Source organism: Harpia harpyja, chromosome 3 (genome assembly GCF_026419915.1).
Source record: "Harpia harpyja isolate bHarHar1 chromosome 3, bHarHar1 primary haplotype, whole genome shotgun sequence".
Classification (NCBI taxonomy): Eukaryota; Metazoa; Chordata; class Aves; order Accipitriformes; family Accipitridae; genus Harpia; species Harpia harpyja.
Genome location: NC_068942.1, coordinates 6,654,089 through 6,673,669, shown reverse-complemented (window position 1 = coordinate 6,673,669; position 19,581 = coordinate 6,654,089). Strand labels below are relative to the sequence as shown.

General features: G+C 42.0%; 1 protein-coding gene across 1 annotated transcript; it reads right to left on the bottom strand.

The window, feature by feature from the left end:
- Positions 1 to 440: 440 nt before the first annotated feature.
- On the bottom strand, positions 441 to 19,526 carry AMD1 (adenosylmethionine decarboxylase 1). Its single transcript, XM_052781269.1, has 9 exons — positions 18,985 to 19,526; positions 8,257 to 8,343; positions 6,605 to 6,731; positions 6,044 to 6,146; positions 5,131 to 5,173; positions 4,894 to 5,038; positions 3,792 to 3,884; positions 3,555 to 3,710; positions 441 to 2,594 (listed from the first exon to the last, which is right to left on the bottom strand). The coding sequence occupies exons 1-9, from the start codon at positions 19,113 to 19,115 to the stop codon at positions 2,454 to 2,456; spliced, it is 1,026 nt and encodes a 341-aa protein (XP_052637229.1). The 5' UTR covers positions 19,116 to 19,526; the 3' UTR covers positions 441 to 2,453.
- Between the last annotated feature and the right edge of the window lie 55 nt (positions 19,527 to 19,581).

Here is a 19,581-nt window from a genome sequence, read left to right as displayed (position 1 = left end):
AGGTACATGCTTACTTTATCTTAACAGACAAACTTCACCTTGAACTCTCAGTCTAAGCTGAAGTACCATAAATGTATGCCAGAGTTTGTTACTTAAGACCAGCAGAAGCAGGAGTTGTCTTAATTCAGAGGAATATTTTAAATATTTAATGCTGAAGAAAAGATACAGGTTAGATGAAGACAGGAAATATCAAATTTTGTGTGTTCATTTAGACAAACAATTTTAGCCTCAAGAACAGTGTAACATTTCCATTTGGCTTCCTCTGACATGCTGTCTCATTTTAAACTACCAACATGGTAACAGTTGAGATGCATCCCCTACAAGAGCAAAGTAAATTTAAAGTAATTTAGGACAAGAAACACCAATCTATTTCAGAATTAAACCATTTGGTACCAAAAAGCACAAAGTGTGAAGGATAGAATTGCTGGATCATCACTACAAACAATTTAAGCGAACTTTTATTGAAGCATTAAGTTGTGGTACAGATATTTTTAAATGATCAAAGTCTAACACCACAGAAATTATAAACACCGTACTCCCCCCATCCTGATCACCCTAGATAGTTCAGTAACCCATTCAACAGCTTTCATTTTTATAGCTGAGGCTTACGCTTCTATTTGTAAAATGTGTATTTCGGTATTATTTGAAAAGGGATCTTCAGTCTACTTAAAGGACCTCAAGCCAACAAATGTCAGGTCAGTTGGGACAACATTTAAGGACAAAAAAACCCACTGAAATATTGGTCCTCAATATTAACACCAAAAAGCATTAGTGCCATTTACAGCATGTAATTGATAACATTGGTAAAGAACATCAACAATATGCTTAAAATAAAAAAATCAAAGTGTTCCAACCACTTGATTTCTAACCAAGCAGACTTTAGTTTAGAAGCACTGAAAAAGTGCTTCATTTATAAATACAGAAGGAACAAAAAACCATTGCGTCAAACCAGAAAGAGTCAAAACATTGCAAGGACAAGGGGGCGGGGGGGGGGAATAATCTCAATTTCATAGATAACATGCTGGTCTCACAGCTGCTAAAATCTCAGTATTTGCAAACATAGCTGAAAGTGTGCCAGCTCTTTAAAGCCTGCATTTTAGTCAATACCCATTAAAGTGACTTTGAATTACACACTTATTCATGCTCTATGAATAGCATTCTACTTCACTTCTGTCCAGGTGTCCCAGACAGTTCTTGTTCTATGCCTTCACTTAATGCCCTCAAGTCACAGTAAGAGGAACCACCTCAGGAGGAAAAAACAGATGAAGTCACAACACTCAAATACAACATAAGTCACATGCACAACAATGTCACAGGACTGTCACAAGATAGAGGCATTAGCTTTGCTTGGAACAACAAAATGAAGTGACACTGGACCAGTTTAGAAGCACTCTTTACAGTTGGAAGTGGTAGGTCACAGGTTTTACTGAGAATAATCCAAACCAATCAACACACCCAGACTGGCAAATTCCACTCCTTCACTAGATCTATCTGCCAGTGCTCAAGAGCACCAGCTTCTTAGTCTGACATAATTGGTGATTAGGAAAGAAAATGTCTGGTGCCAATATGAACTTGCACTTTGCAAAGCTGTCACACAACTATGCCAAAGCACTTGCATCCTGACTCAGCTCTTCCCCTATCAAGCCTTAGACCTTCTTCAAATTCTGCCACTGTGTAGCAGTGTGACAGCTTGGGGATGTGTACAGATAAATGAGCATTAGGGTAAGATGAAATTTAACCTGCATTAGTACCAATACCCAAGTTTCTAAAGGTGAAAGACCAATGCATTAGCCCAGTGCTACAGTATAGCTGAGCAAATTCCTAGAAGCTTTATTAGAGCATGAAAAGTCAGTCTGATTTAGAAATAAATCAACCACCACCTGTAGTAGCAAAACAATTTTTAACTGTTTTAAGAACCTTCTCCAAACATGAAAGTGTTAATTAGGAATCAGTTTCATTAGAAATCATAAAAGTTTGTCAAAAACTGTTTTAGACTGAAATCACAACATAGATGAAAAAAAAAGAGCAACACTTTAACAGAGAACTGTCCCCAGTGAGTAGGTTGAGGCTAAAGTCTAATGAGGACGAAAGCCTTGTCTGTGGGGAATTTTTGGTGATACCTGGAGAAAAACTATACTGTGTGTAATTCTACCTGAATCATTTTTACAAGTGTTGTAAAGTTTCATACAGTAAGATTTTTCTACATGCACTTCAATTTCACAGCAAGAGTGGCATAGAGTACCTAAACACAGAAGAGAGCATTCATGCAAGATATCTAACTCCTTGATATAATAATGCATACAATTCAAAATGGTTATACTATGATTACACCTAGGGCTTTCCACAACTACAAGGTGGTGGGAGTGGAAAGCATGGCCCCCTGAATCATTAACTAGAAAGCAACCACCACCTTCTATATGGGATTTCTTTTTGCGCTTTTTCTTCATTCTTAATCAACTGTGCTGTTGCTGGCGATTTTTTGTAAAACTGGTAAAAACAAAATTATAATCACTGAATTGGGCAATCTGGTGATCAAGACGTTTAAACCCTTCAATCTTCTGGGCAGAAGAAAACACTGTACGACATTTAGAGCTCTAGAAAACAAAAAAGTGAAAGTTACTGTTTTAAACTTAGGATTTAGAGATGGACTAGCACAGTAGGTATTTTGTGTGGTTCTTGTGATACTGTTACCAACATGCTTCAAACCTCTGCCTGACAGTGCTGCAGGAAGTTTCAATCCCAAGCAGCAATTCTGCTCCCTATATATGGTCCTGCTTTTCTATGAACAATTATGGGGGATGGAGCACCCCTCCTTTGAAGACAGGCCAAGAGAGTTGGGGTTGTTCAGCCTGGAGAAGAGAAGGCTCTGGGGAGACCTTAGAGCAGCCTTCCAGTACCTAAAGAGGGCCAACAAGAAAGCCAGAGAGGGACTTTTTACAAGGGCATATAGTGATAAGACAAAGGGTAATGGCTTTAAACTGAAAGAAGGCAGATTTAGGTCAGATGTAAGGAAGAAGTTCTTCACTGTGAGGGTGGTGAGGCACTGGGACAGGTTGCCCAGAGAGGTTGTGGATGTCCCATCCCTGGAAGTGTTCAAGGCCAGGCTGGATGGGGCTTTGAGCAACCTGGTCTAGTGGAAGGTGTCCCTGCCCATGGCAGGGGGGTTGGAACTAGATGATCTCTAAGGTCCCTTCCAACCCAAACCACTCTATGATTAGCTGGCAGCATCACCATTAACAGCAGCACTTCTACACTTGGCTGCAGCCAAATCCAGAAAAATGCCACAGCAAGAAGTTATGCCTATACAGAACTGCATAGGAAGTCATTAGAATACTGAGATTGGGCTGCCTTATCTTAGTATTTCTTAAGTTTTCTGGAGATCAGATTTAGTACATGCCAAAGCAATACTAGAGAGTATTTTTGCTTTGCAAAGAAACTACCGTCTAAATATAGAGGCAAACTGGAAACTACTAGCACTCCAGTAAAAAATCTCTAGCCTTGCTTTGTGTCTGTACACATTTCAGGAGCTGACAAGCTAATGCAAGAAAACTCACCTGATTAACAAAGAGGGTTGTCACAAATTTTCCTGGCTTGAAAACCTCTACAACTTTTCTAATCAGGTCATCATAAGAGGTCTGACTTATGTTTGTTTCAAAACTAACATAAGAAAACTCTGGTTCTGGAGTGATGTGAATAGTCCAGTAAGTTCCCTGAAAAAAATTAAATATATTATTACTGCCAAATAGTTACTATTTATTTTAGCATCAATTATCAATAAGTGTAAAACTTACATCCGATTTCATCCCATTCATTGAATACCCACAAGGATTGAACATTGTAGCATCAATAACAGAACCTGGTATCAGGTCACGAATTCCACTCATCTGAAACAGAAGTTAAAATTACACCACTCAGTTTATCATGCATCCTTACACTTGTTTAGATTTAACTCAGAGGCAGAATGAACAGCAGTTTAGGGGACAGGACACCAGAATTTTCCCAGTAATAAGTCAGTCTGATAATCTGTACCACTGTAGATGAATTTGCTTTGCATCCTGTCACTTTCCAAGTAACTGAGTGCCAAGTTGCATGCAAGTTACCAGTTAAGTTGCCTCTTACAGAACCAAGCTGCATATCTCCAAGACAAGCGAACAGCTTAGAATTTTAAAACGTAATTGCTTCTGCAACTAAAACAGAAAATGGAGCTCCTGTTCAAACAGTATCCACAAAGTGAAGGCTGTTTACATTTACTCCAGAGTAAGAATATAATTCTTTATACTCTAGAATGAAGTGCAATCCCAAACACTTTGATTTCCCACACAGTACTTCAGCTACAGCCAAATCTCAACAGCAAATACAGCACAAGAATCAAAGCCTAAGGTGGAAAACCAGCTGAAGTCAATGTACTTGTCAGATAAACTTGTTCATGTCACAGGACTTTCCCATTTGGAAAAAGGAGAAAAGGAAGCAAAACCATCAAGCTGTGCTTAGACCTTAAATCCACCCCTTCCAAACTATCCAAATGGCTCCATGATTTAATCTTAATTTTGATACCTATATTCCCTTGGCATTCATTATCTTCAGCCTAAGTCTTACTCCCTGTAATCTCCATCCTTCAGTGGAAGTTACTCAGTTGTGTTTTCACTCCATTTTTCAAAGGACAAGCTTCCAATCACCGAAAGCACTGCAAATTGCTCCTTTCAATAGATTAAAGCAGGGGCATTGAAAATGTGAAGTTATAGTCCCCAAACCATTCTAGAGTTAACATTAACCTGACATTTTCTACCAGATCTTTCCTACCACAAAATAAACCTTGTATTAAACGGTAAGTGAAGCATTTTGTTACCCAATTTCCACCATTCCCAAACCCGCTTAGTTTTCAAGCAAACATACACGAGTGACATCATTTGCAGTAACACCATCTTTCATGTAGAACTGGTCCATAACTACTGGGTCAAGCTCACTCATCAGAATTTCCAGTGTCTGATCAGGCTGATTGGATATCCGACTCTCTGGGAAATCCAGGGTGTACAGGTACCTATATAAAGTACAAATCACATGTGTAATAAATATTAGCAACACCAAGTTCTACTGTATGCCCCAAAGATTTCCAAGTCTTCACATACATACCAGCAATCAGAATTCATACGCCCCATGCAATAAGCTGCTCCATCTAGACAAGACAAAAAGTCTCCAGTTAGTGTAGCACAGCTGCTCCTTTATGTAAAAGATTAGCTTCATTTCATATTTAAAGACAGTAGAAGTCTTTCACAGAACACCAAGAGGTTCACTGATACAGTCAGCATCTGTATCAAATAACCAGGCATTTAACTTCAGGAATGTAAGCCAATAATCAGAAAAAAGGGGCTCCCTCAGAAGGTGGTCTGGACACCCCAGTTCAGAGCCTACTAGCAGGCAATTCAGATTACAGCTTTAGCTATGCACAGACAGAAACCACAGTACTCTTAAGCATCTCTTTAATGAATTTACGATTAGCATTTATTTTCAAATAACTTGGGTAAGTACCACAGCTTGCATGTTCCTTCAAAAAACTTTTCTGCCAGTAGTTAAAATTCAGGGTTATTCTTGTAGGTTTTAGATTTTTATTAAATGTTTAAATTCAAGCTTTAGGGCAGTGACTTTCCTGAGAAAAGCTTGTGTTTTCCTTCAGTTTATTAGTTACCCTAAATTACTATCTTACCTTTTTAATGAGGTGGCTTTTAGGGTGAGAGCTGGATTCTGCAGACTGACTGACTACACTCCATTTGGAAGTCTGAAGATGACCTCAGTTAAGACAAGGTGCCAAGTGTCAAGCTTAGTATGATTTAAATTTTGATCTTGGCAAATTAGTGTCAGAAATTCCGAAAATAAATACTTATAGCTTTTGATTTTCATGCAGCCGAAGCTCATGCTGGCTGCAGAACTGCAACAACTGCTGAATGAATGGCCCTGCAGCCTGTACGTGTTGTACCGCTTGTCACATCTCGCTTCACATCAACACTTCACACATGCTGTGCAACTTCACTGAAGTTTCAAAACTTACTTGGAAAAATTTCGTTAAGAAACTCTACTTCTTCCTGGAAATTCCTATGTGGGTACTCCTGGTGGGAAGGCTTCATGAAATTCTTACGTGAATAAAAGAAGCTCTGAAAAAAATAAAGGTGCATCTTAGATATTGAACATATCCATCCACCTTGAGTCTAAAAGTCTAGAAAAATGCAAGCATTTATTGTAAGCTTTCACAGGACATAGTTTAGCTTAATTTGTAAGCCACAGGAGACAGCTTACTTCCAAATTTGTTTTCCACAAGAAAACATCAGTGACTTCAGCACCGACAACATGGACATGGAAGTCTTTCACCCTTAAGTAACCTTAATTCAGCACAATAGCATTTGTAAGTTAACATCCTTTGAGGCAAATAGAAGGCTAAATCCTACATCAGAGCAAGCGATCTTATATTACAATCTTCCCATTATGGGAAGCATACATAAATGGCAGAGGAAGTTTCAGAATATTTAATAAAATCAGGGAGTTTGAAATAAAAGCTTTTTTGTAAAAAGCTTTTTGTACGTTCTAAGAAGATGTAGCATTTTTGGCATCTTACCTGAATTGAGTCAAACCCACTGTACTCCCTAGCAAGCTCCAACAGGGGAACCAGTGCTTGCAGTAAGAGGGTGGTACCACACGTCTTCAAAATGAAACGTCTCTTGGAGACAAACATGCTACTCTCACTGTAAAAAAAGATGTGTCAAAAATATATTAAGTGCTCTATATAAAACAAGCCAGGAGAGAATGGTTAGATCTTGGTTCTTATCCCAACCAAATGCATTACTGTAAGTGAACATTCAGCATATGGTACATAAACATGCTTGGCAAATGGATCAGACCAATAGATTTCAGCTAACATTTGAGAGCTGTTACAATTTCCCAAAACAAATACCTGCTGCAAGCGTGATAATACACAGCTACCACTCTACAGGAAAAGAGGTACTACATGCATTACATATCCTCAACCTATTCGCGAAATACTAACATGCTGTGAAATGGGTACACAACATAGACATGCAATTTAATTTCTTAACCCAAACACAGAACAGGGTCAAACTTGAGATCAGACTTTCTCAGCTGAAATAAAGCCTATGAGTATGTGAACTCAAAAAACAAAAGCCTTAACAGAATTTCATAAATTGTCTGGCTGCATGTTCTAAGAAAGCTGACTACTGGGAAGTGGTAAATCAGCACCTGTCCACAGGAACAGGAAGTCTCATAATGAGAGTAGAGGCACAGCTATATGATACGCCTTATACATAAGATACAGTTTATGTATAGTTAATTTCTGTAACACAGATACTTAACTACAGTCCCACTGAACTGGATATAAGCATTGATGCTGCATCCAGAACACAAACACATATAACAAGTATCTTCTCACCAAGTAACTGAACAATTGGAATAAAAGTCTAGCTTAAAAAACTAACTCAGTTTGGAATGCTGTTTAAGAATTCAAAGTCAATGTTATATCTCATCCAGGATACAGTTGTAACTAGTTACATTCTTTTCAGAATTTTAAATATATGAAGCTTGCAGAAACAAGACTTCAGCACAGTTTGACTAGCTTGCTCTTAGCCCAGCCTTGCCCTCAAGGCAGTCTTTCAGAGTATAAAAGCTTCAGTTTTTGTAATCTGAAGTAAAACAGAGAATGTTGATGTGTCTGTAAAGTTCATGTAGAAAAAGTATTTTGCAAGATGAAAAACACATGGCAGAAGTAGTGTCCTTACAACTAACTGCTGCACAACACAAATTCCAAGATTTCAGGAAAGCTGCATTTTTACAGATGCCCTTAGCTCAGCTGCAAGAGTTGCTCCCTTGATTGCATTATCTGGAGTTAAAGCCAATCTATTGATACAGTTTTTGCTGATCTAAAAGTGACACCTACATGCACTATTCTGCTGAAGTCATCCTAAACCTCTTAATTAGGGAGACTTATTTACCCCTGGACAAAATTCAGTGATCAGGTGCAGAAACACCAAAGCTCTGTCCTTAATCCTTTTAGTTAAAGAAAAAAGACAAACAGTGACAACTATGAAGACATTTCCGCCACAGAACAGAAGCACGACAGTACTATGATTAACAGACACCTGCAAGCTGTAGTCATGAACAGCAGAATCTTAACCCAAGACTGGATTCTCAGCCAAGTGGATCCCATATGACAGCTTTAACTTTTCTACCTCTTCAAGACTAAAAGAGTAAGCTTACCTGAGTACATAAGCTTCCTGCTTGTCAGTTTTTGTCACACTTATGATCAAACAATGCACATTCTCCAGAAGTTTGTCCCACTCAATCCTGTGAAGAAATTGTAAGAGCACAAACAACAGGTTAAACTGAAGCTTTCTGGAACCCTGGGTAAAAAGTATAGCCCAAACAAGACTATAGCTCTTGTCTTGAGTTGCTGGATCTGACAGCAAGAAAGGCGAAGACTTTTTATATAGGAACTGTCTATCACAATAGAGTAATATCTAATTCTTAGCTCCCAATGGCTAAGTATTCCTCAAGATCTGTTAGTGTAATCTGCTGCACAAGGATAATTGTCAAACAGCAACCCCAAGCTTCTCACTAGGCAAGTCAGGATAACCCTAAGTCCTGCATATGCATCCCACAGGTACTAAGATAGAATTCATTGTTATAACTGAAGGTATGCTTCAGGTTGAATCTTCATGTACTTCAATCACAGTAGTCATTGGCAACTACTAGAGTAATAAACCAGCAAGTTACATTAACATGTTTTGTTTGTCCAGCTTAGAGTCAAATTCATAATTTTATTGAAAACCAGCCCTAAAAACTAAATACGTCTCAATGACCTGAATTCCTCTTTGATCAATCAGGATCACAGAATTCCTTCTACCTGTAGAAGACATAGAGGACTTAGAGCGAATCATCTGGAATATTACACTACCAAGAAAATAAACTGAACTATTTTCATATAGTGCAAGTTGAAGCTACAGTGCTAGATTTCAGTATAGTGGTAGAAGTTTAATATTTCAATTCTTTACTATCATTACTCATTCTACAAGGAATTTTATTAAGAATCTGAAAAATCAAAGGGCTCAAATTAAGCCCAAAGACTTCCAACTACTCATGAGAAGCAACAGACTTGCAAAACACTTTGGTTGTCCCTTCAGTCTTGCATGTACACCAGATTAGTAGAATCCAATATAGTCAAGTTTGCTATAAAGCAGACAAGAACAGATACAGCTTCCTGAAGTAGAGCTGGAACAACTACAGGACACTACACAGTTGGGAGCACAAAAGAATTGCAATTTTTTCATCACCAAGCAAGCTGTTAGACTGGCTCAGATGCTCATGTAACTGTCAGCCTAATCCTTCCTCAGGAGTCAGACCTCTCTCCCTTTACTGACACTGCAAAAGCTCTGTAGTTGTACTTCAGGACAGAGCACGCGCTGTTAATTCTACCAGCAGGGTTCCTCCAGCAGCCACAAATCTTTCCCCTTACAAAACTGGTCAGTTTGCGAAGTTGAAGCTTTAGATTCTGCTGTACATGTAACTAAAATATCCAGATGTTCTTTGCTTCTCTAAACACCCCAGCAAATGAATGCCTGCATTTCTCCCTCACTTGAAAACACCTCCTGAAACTGAATTCTGTACCTTTACTACTAATACTTGAGGATTTTCCCTTTTAAAGTGTATATTACACTAAACCAGTATATTTATGCAGGAGTCAACCAGAACATACTTAACTTAGACTCACACTATAGCCTCCTTTTAGGTGAGACTGAAGCTATTAAAAATGAGTTTAAGAGAATCCTATGCATCTTAAAATTCCTCATAATTAAGTGCACATCTGAACAAGTTTATGTACTCAGTGATATAACTGGACACTTAAAATCAAAGTGAGGTTTTCCCTACCACCCCAGTCAGTGAACCTTGATGAAATACTCTCCTGCAACTATAGACATGACAGCACAGACCACCCAAATCTGCATGTCAAATTAAAAAAAAACCAGCTTGTGTTTAATGCTCAAAATCCCACATATTTATTCAGCTCTACGCTTGTATCATTGACTAGGTTTAGCTCCGTTCCTGATACTCAGGATTATATAAAAATGCAAGTGCCTGCTCATCTTTGAAAAACTTGGTAAATGCAAAGAGTGAAATAGTTTATATTATACCTATTTTTAAATGTTCCTAGACAATCATGCTATTTTGCTGAGGACTGAAGCATTTAGTTTCTTCTGGAAGCTACAGCACACCTGCATAAATTTGCCGGCCTTGGTATCTTCCCTCTAACATCCTGTTATACTCTTGTAAATTGAACTAGGTAATGTGTTAATTTGTTCAAATCGTTCCAGCACCACTACTGATGATATTTTATCTGCCATTAAAGAAACACCCAGTGTCTGACATAGCATTTATGAAAGCTGAGGCAGAGTTCCGTTACACCACCTGATGTTGAGCTGTAGTAACTCCATTTGTACATTACTACAAATCTGATTTTGTACTTGTCTAAGTATTAATGGGTATGTAACTACTTTAGGCTTTGCAAGAGCACACATCTCAGCCTTCACAAGCTTCTTACCCGGTCAGACGGTTAATGCAGACAAGCGAGAATTTTCTTTAAGTATCACTGTAGTGCAGTTCTGCACACACATTTCAGGAAAATGGCTCATTTAAGCTTCAATCAGGTATCAGCAGAGGAAGATGTAACAATTTTGGTGTTCAAGTACTCCAACAATGAAGAATCAGTACAGCATACTACCAACAATACAATACTGCATGTTAAGTCCAAAGCCTACCATGCAAAGAAAGTCCCTAGTTACACTTGTTAGTACTATAGTTGGTATTTAGGTACTACAGCTGAAATCTGCAGTTGTGCAAGACCTTTCCATGTTAAAACATTGCTCAATTCTTCACTATTCCACTACAGAAACCATAGCTAAGCATATGCTAAATGTTCATGCATTCAGCCTTTACAGGAAGAGTAAGTTCATCAATTGATCTGATTAGAGTAGCATTAAGGAAAAAAGCCTAGAAGTTGAGAAACACACAAGACATTGGGCTTGATCCAGAAGCATACATAAAATAGACTAACAAAGGGCTGCAGCACCCATGATGAGACTTGGCCACACTAAGGAGAAGTTTTGCAGAGATACTGGCCTGTACCTATATGCATTTTAAAGTTAAGCTAGAAAAGTACAGAAAGGCCACTAACATGCTGGATTTGAACTCAATATAATCTATTTAAACAATATGACCTTAGTGTTTGACATTTTCCATTGTTTAAATCAGAGCTAAGGAAGAACATCTGGGACTACTTTGTACCAAGTAGACCGAGTGCACTAGAAGTCTAACTCTTGCATTTCTTCCTTTTCTTTAATCTCTAATTATTTGTTACTGGAGACAAGCAATGTCTACCCCCACTTAACATAGAAACAAAAAGTCCACCTCAAAAATAGTATTTCAATGGTTATCAGTACATGTATTGCAGCTAATCCCATTTTATTTTGTCAAGTAAAAAACCTCAAGTTAGTAGCTGTGAAATACTTGAGAACATTACTTATTTCATAACTTAAGTGAAGTTTTAACTGGGAAACAAAGCCTCCAACTGAAAAAGGGGAATCTAAAGAGACTAATTCTCAATAAAATGCTATCACATATTTCTGCTCTTCAAAATTCCCCTTTCAATGGGAAGTATGTGGATTGCATTACTATTTCCTAAATTATTTCCCATAGCCAGACACCAGGACAACCCTAAACACTTTGGAAACTGCTTTCCTATACTCAAGCCAAGCATACTAGAATATGATGCATGGGAATCATTGGTAGCGAAGTTCTGCAGCAGACCTGCATCCATTGGAACTCCAAACTGAAAATGCATTTGGGACCAACTCCTCACTGTTATGTAGGCTTATTACCCACTTCATTCCAAAGCTGTAAGATCCTGTTTCTGAAATTTCAAATAACTGCCACCTACTGAAAGTCAAAATAGCTTCTCCAACAGGCAAGCACCATGCATCTTAAATGGCTGCACATGCTCAGAGAATACCAAATGAAAATGGAATACATCTACTCAAGTGTGAAAAACTGTCCATGCTAGAATGGTAGAAAGGTACTTGTTCTATACTTGACTAGCAGAACATGCCAAAAGAAAAAAAGTTTAGCATATCTACTCCTACACCTGTGTTGCAATGTTTAGTGCCTTATCAGCACAGACTTGTTACCAGAGTGCAAATAACTTCCATTCAAACTGCCACCCAGGTATGTCAGTACAGAAAACCTATCAGAACTGAGAAGTATTCTTCTTTATTTTTAGGAAGTATGCTTAAAAGTGTGTAATGAAATGAATAGTCAACAGTCCCTCCCAGCCAAGTTCCATCATGTTTGTTATTTCATGTTTCTGAGAAATAAGAATAAGCTATGAATCAAGTTTTCCTTGCCAGATAAAGCCATAGTTTTGAATGCAAGTTATTGGCTTATTCTGAGCCTTTACCTTCAGGGGTAAAACAGGTTCTTAAAACAGGAGTCAAGTGTATCAGGCAATAGCACCATACTGCTATTTCAGGCCAACTGAGAAGGGGATAACAGCAATTTGAAGAGAAAGAACTACATCAAGAACTTGTTCCTATCAGCAATTAACAGCCTCCACAGGCATACCATCCCACCACCCCAGTAACACTACCTTGCTAACGCAGCCCAGACAGCACTGGGAAGAAAAGTTGTTTTGCAGTAGGGCAGGAATTCTTAGGAAAGAAATGCTACGAAACTCCTAAAGACATCTTAAGCTCTATACATACTCTTGCATAGCTTTTAACATGGAACAGCTGACAAGTCCGTACCAATCAAAGTAATAAGCATTTTAATCTTGTACTTTACTGTAAGACCTTGTTTTAAAATCAAGCATTCAACCACAGAGCAACTTTTTATTCCCTCACCTGTTACCTACTAAGTATTTTTAGGAGCCAATAGACACATCAGTCACCTCATTAGCTGGCTACAGTTAAGTAGGCACATTCCTACCAATACCATGATCCAGAACAGTCAAACTTAATGCCTTGTCTAAACTGCCTGTGCAGAAGAGATGTAGCCCAGGCACATGGAAGCTGGCTAAGTGTCAGTCTCAGCAGAGTTGCAACATTAGTTTCAAGCATCGTGAAACAGGCAGATACAGTACAGACCAACTACACAAAAATCACAAGCTTTTTAAAGCACCTCCTAGCAGCTGGTGTATTTCTCTGCAGACAGCTGCATGTGAATTATTTCCTATTAGAACTATAACTTAGTTTATAAATTGCTGTTTAACACAGAACTACGTTCATACCCTGAGTTTTGACACAAGGCACTGGCAACTCGGTAATTTTACTTCAGCAGTATCTGTGGAGTGCACAAAACCCACACACCCTCTATATGCTCTGAACATAGATACACAGAAAGACTGTCTGCATCTCCCTTATCTTAAACTTAAGAAACTCTCCAGGGACATGCACTTAATCTTGAATTAAAGACAGGCACCTGAATGGAAAAACTGCATCCACATCAAAAGTGATTCCAAGCAGTACTCCTCACTGAGCCAACTACTGAAGAGAATCATTCCCAAATGACATCAAGATATTTCAGCAATGGCACAAAGATGGCCACAGACAGTCCTTTAAAGGCTGCATATTTCACCTGTTGCAGGCCTTTTATCATTATTGCAGTTACAGTAGTATACATTGAATGGTGACTCCATCCCTTACATCCAAAGATATTCATTCGATGGGTGTTCCCAAGTCTGTCATATCAAAGGACAAGACATACCTGACACCCAAGATGTTTAAGGAAGCATGAGCCCCAACAGGCACATCAGGGCTTCAACAAGACTTATAGGCAACATTCAGGGCAAGTTTGAGTGTAACCTTCTCCAGAAGGAACATGCTGTAAGGCAGCCAGTATCTACCATAAGCCTCAAATCTTCTTGTTCTCCTGGCTGAGTAAACAGCCATTAGGAAAGGCCTTTTAAGAATGTACCAGTAGCTACATATTTTAACAGGATGTTCTGTGGAGTCTCACTAAGTGACCAGATCTTTGACAGAAAGTGACTAACCAAATTATTTAGTAGTTTCAGTGGTAAGGTAGGAAAAAATCAAAAAGCCTTCAACATCAGTCTTAACTTCCCACAAGCAGTACCACTATCAGTAGTAGTAGTAGAGTGTAAAAGGGCTTGTTTCCTTTGTGTGAAACCATTCTTTAATTATGATTGAGAGTTACAAGCAAACATATTTTACCTGTAATCTTGAACTTGTGTACTAAAATCTAGTTTATGAGTATCAATTTTGATGAGGGGAAGACTGAATTCTTACATGAAGTTTTCTAGATTACCTTTCATCTCCATGCAAAAAAGCTCAGCGAGTACACAGTGACAGAAGTCCTGGCACAATCCTGCCTACCCCTGCCTTCTTCCCAGTCTCCACACAGTGTAGGTCTACACTGTTTCTAAGCACTGCAGGATTAAGAGTAGAAGAGGGCTCATGGCGCAGCCTCCTTGTACCTTCACTCTTTGAGAAAACAGGCAGATAACACTGCTGTGGTCCTAAGGACTGGGGGGAAGGGGTAGAAGTGCAGTGGCACTGCAGCAGTGAGTAGACTCAGGCTATAGGGTGCAGTACCAAGCAAGTATTTACAGGACTCATATCAGATGCTTGACTGTATTGGTGCTTAGAAGTGTTGACGTAGCACAGGGTGAGAATCTCATCATATCAGTGTCACTCCATATTGCTCATTACCGCACTGTTTTTTCTCCAGTTTCTTGTGTGTCCACATACTACAGACAAATAGGAAGCACATTAAAGGTCCATAAACAAGCTTAATTTCAGAGTATTCTTCAGGGTTGAATGCTTGAGATATGGACTCTTAATACTTGCATCATTAACCTACGGTTTCAAACTTCCATACATTCAAGATCATGATAAGCCTTGAGATAGGAAATGTATTAGTTGCACATCATCTGAAGGAATAAACAGCTTATTTTACTGCAGGGATAGTGAATGTGCTACTCAGTCACCACAGTATTCCAGGGCTCACAGCATGTTTTCAGCAAACCCTCCTCTTTTAATACATAGTTTAAGGCTATTTTTAAAAAGCATGCTTCACAAACCATAGTGAGAACAAGCATTAAAGTTAAAGCAAATTATTTCAAGACCACAAAAATGTTAACTTCATTCCACTTTTGAATACGAGTAGGATAGGAATCTTCAGATGCTTGCCACTATTTCCACCACAAGACCTTTTCACAGAACTGATTAGCAAATGAACAACACCCACCTCCCCCCCCCAAATCTTAACAGCAAAGTAAAGCCCATGTTCAATACTTGTAAGTTTACCTCTACCGGATGTATTAAAACAATAAGTATAGATCTTTCCTGAAATTCTTTACACCTATCCAAACTCTTCTTTAGAAAGCAGGCTTGCACATAAGAGGAAAAAAAATGTGAAAAAATTCTTAATTGCATGGTTCAACTTTTTTCCCTTTTTTCAGTGGTGATACCCATCAAAGACTTTAAAATATCTAATCCCTAGCAAGCACACACAACGTGGAAATTTTTAGCTTTGAACACCAGCTTAGTCATTCAGTAGATGAATGGCTTGCATTTCACTACTAAGCAGGTATTACAATACAAAAGGCAAGCTCAACTGGTTTGCAACTTGATTCTAATTTCATTATTGTTCTACAGTTTCAGCTTTGATTTCAAGTTCTGTTCAATAAACTGGTTTATTCAATTGCCTTTACAGAATTAGCATAGTGGGATATATTAGATGCAAATTAAAAAATTCCAAATACATCAACTGTAATAAATAATTTAATTCTGACAATTTTCTAAAAGAGAATGGTTGTAGAACATCATTTCATGCTAGCAACACAGTATCACTGATAATTACTCCTGGATACAGGTTAACAGAGGTTAACAGCAATTTTCAGACATGTCACACCTTTCTACCAAAAAAGTACACAGCTTCAATTAACATCCTGTATTAAGAGCCAATTAACACAGAGGCCTTCAAAGCTTGCTCACAGCTCTGAAACTGTGTTAAAGACCACATGTTCAACAGTTAAGTTTGTATCTACTCTATTAAAACTTTACAGCCATATCTAAACCATACAAAGGAACTGTCACAGTACCTGCCTCGCAATTACATTAAATGCTTTTGAGCAGTTTTAAAAATTAAGCTTGCAGTTTTGTAAACATGAGCCTGAGCTGACAAACAGAACAGCAGAGAGCATGACTGTGCCAATGAGGAAAGCATTTGCGGAATGCCATCTCTAAACTAGATCTGTATATTCCAACACCAGCATATTAAGGCAAAGTCAAATGAGTACTTCTGGAATCTTTCACATTTAAAGTCAAACACGACAGGAAACCTTAAGTCCCTACATAACTCAGATCATCTGCATGTATTTCAGCTAGGATTTGCAACAGTCATCCAGGATTGCCTGGACATTAACTACACAAGTTGTTACCTTGTGGTACCTGCTACACCGCTAAACCTCAAAGAACTGTATAACCACATCTGATGATTTCCATGTTAAGCACATTACTCAAAAAGGTCTAAATAGCTTCACAAGTCAGGAAGTTACATGAGCAAGCTAGCCCATTACACCAACCGGTCAGAGCTAACCATGTATTCTGCTGTGCTTCTGGCACAGCAGAAATGAAGCTTCCACTACCCATGAGCTAGTGGTGTATATATATACACAGGCATGCACAAAACAGGCCGTTCACTATTTCAGGAAAGGGAGTTATCTGCCCATTGGCAATTCGGATCTTTGGATAGCTAACTCTACCAACATATACACACAGGAAATTTGCTGAGAAATACCAAAACAAAGGAAAAGACAACTAGCATATGCTAAGTACGCCTTTGAATGGAGACTCTACTGTCACTAACATATTCCACACATTCAATACATCATGACAAGCTCTCCTCCAAGCTCCCTGACCAAAGACCACTGGGTAGCAGTGATATACACAAGCAGATCTGGATACACTGAAAACACCAGATCCTCCAGCTACCATCTGAACCTGGAAAGTTGAACTGTTTACCATACTGATAGTAAACTACTGACATAAGTAAAGCATACAGGGCAAATCTGAAGGTTAAAGACAAGCCTGCTTTTTTCAATTGTGTCCCCTGATTACATCTACATACCAACCCTGTCGTGTCCCTGCAAACCAGTACACAGTTCTGGGTCCACAAGCAGATTTTGCTTTGTACTTCAAGCTCACAGCTACCATTTTCTGACCCTTCCAGGACGCTTGTGCCAGAACACAATCTTCTGCAGATCTACAGCTGGACCCCTTACGGTTGCAAGTCCTTCCAGCCGCCCCCCCCCCCCCCCCCCGAATACTGTACTGGGGATCTACAGTAAAGACAGCTCTCCTGCCTGTCCTGCCCTGCGTGGTTTCAAAGACGACCTGACCGCGGGCAGGTGGCCGTCAGCCCCTGCGCTCACAAAGGCCGAGCAGGCATGTACATACCTCAGCCGCGGGCGGAAAGAGCTGCACACAACCCCTATCTCTCCCCCCCCCCGGGCTCCCCGAGAGGGTCGAGTCCGAAACACGTGTAGGCGAGAAGCTGTGCGGGCCTCGGGCCTTTCTTCCTCCCTCCCTGGGTGGCAGTGAAAGAAGCGCCAGCACATTCTTCACATGCCCATTGGGTGACAGGCGCGGGCCCACCCCTTCGCGGCGCCCAGCTCTCATTGGCCTCAACTTGTCAATGGGGGAGAAAAAAAAAAAAAGAAGAAAAAAAAAAAAGAGGCAGCGCGATCCGGGAGCGGAGCCAAGGGACTCACGTGTAAATCGTGGCTCCAGCCACACTTCGGGGCGGGGGGGAGGGGGGCATTCCCCCCCCCCCCCCGCCCGCCTCACTCCGGTGCCCACCACGCCGCGGGGAGACACGGGGAGGGTTCCCGCGTACCGCCTGCTTCCCTCCCCGAGAGCCGCTCTGTGAACCCACCCGGCTACCGGGCGCCGGAGATCGCCGTGTGGGGGAACCATCCATCTTCGTCGCGACAGCAAGACCGATCTCCCCTTTTCCCTTCCCAGCTTCCCTGAGCGGGGAACGAGATTCCTACCCCCCCCCCCCCCCCACCTTTCCGCGCTACGGTCCCAACGGGCAGGGGATTTTCCGAGCCTTCCCGCCCCGAAGCCCCGCCGTAAAAAGACTCCCACGGACGGGTCTCCCTCCGAGGGGGGCCGGCCGCTAGCAGGCGGCTGCCGGGAGCTGCCGCAGCGTGTGCGCGGGGGCTTAGCTGCAGAGGGGTGGGCGCCGCTGCCGTGCCCCCCCGGCCGCCAGCAGCACTGCGACACTCCGCCATCCAGCCTCCCCGGCAACTCCCCACGCCCGGCTTCTCGCTCTCCCCGCCGCCACATGTTGCCAGCAGGGACCGCACGGGGCTGCACGAGGTGGCGGCAAGGGAACGGGCTTCCGCGCCGTCTCCGGGGACTTGCCACCTCCCCCCGCCGCCGCCGGGACGAGGGGAGGCACCCTGTCCTCTGCGGGCCGGCGCCGCGGCCTTGACGGGAACGGGGGTCTCCGGAGTGCAGCGGAAGGTCACCCCCTGCCCTCCCGCGGCTGCCGCGTTGCGCCGGCAGACGGGGGAAGAGGCCGGGGCTGTCACCGGGGGGGGGGGGGGGGGAGGAAGGAGGCCGACAGCTCGGCGGCCGCGCAGGGGCCGAGCCCGCCGCCGCCGCGCGCGCGCGCGCGGCCGTTGCCACCAACGGCTCTCCCGGAACCCAGCCTCCCCTCAGCGCTGCCGCCAGCCCGCGCACGGCCATCACCCCCCCCCCCCCCCCCTCACACACACCGCCGCCGCCACACCCGGGCCCGGCGTGCGCCGGCCATTCGCCGGCCCCTCCCGCCCTCCCGGCCGTTGAGGGCACCGCTCCCAATCGCCTCCTTCCCCCTCCCCCTCCCCAACCCCGGCCGTTAACGGACCTGGGTATGGTGCGAAGATCGCCGGACCCCTTGCTCTGGTGCGGCTCCTGCTGCGCGGGCTGCTGCCGGGCGAACCACACCTCCAACAGCTTCTCGGTCCCTTCGAAGAAGTGTGCACCGTTCTCCTTCATGGTGAGACAACTCGGCAACCAACAACCACAGAAATTTAACGACAACCAAACTACCGCCCTCCGGCCGCTACCGTTTGCTGCTGCACCGGCCGCGCTGCTGCCGCCGCCGGGGTCCCAGTCCGTCCCGGGCGGGTTTCACCTTCTAGGGGATTTGTTTAATATTAATTTAAAAAAAAAAAAAAAAGAAGAAGAGAGGAATTTCTTTTTTTTTAAACCAGCGAAAACCACCCGGAGTGCGCGGCGGCGGATGCGGCGTGAGCGTGTGTGTGAGAGGGTTACAGTCCGAGCGGGGGTGCGGGCGGGCAGGCGATGCGGTTCGGTTCCTTGTAGTCCGTGTGTTCCCCTGTTACAGAGAAGAGCGTTGAGCGAGCGCTAGCTAATGTCGCCGGCCATACTGTGTAAGCGAGGGACTAGTGCGCACGCAGCCCTTTTATAGCTCGCAGGTAACGGCATCACGCATGCGCCT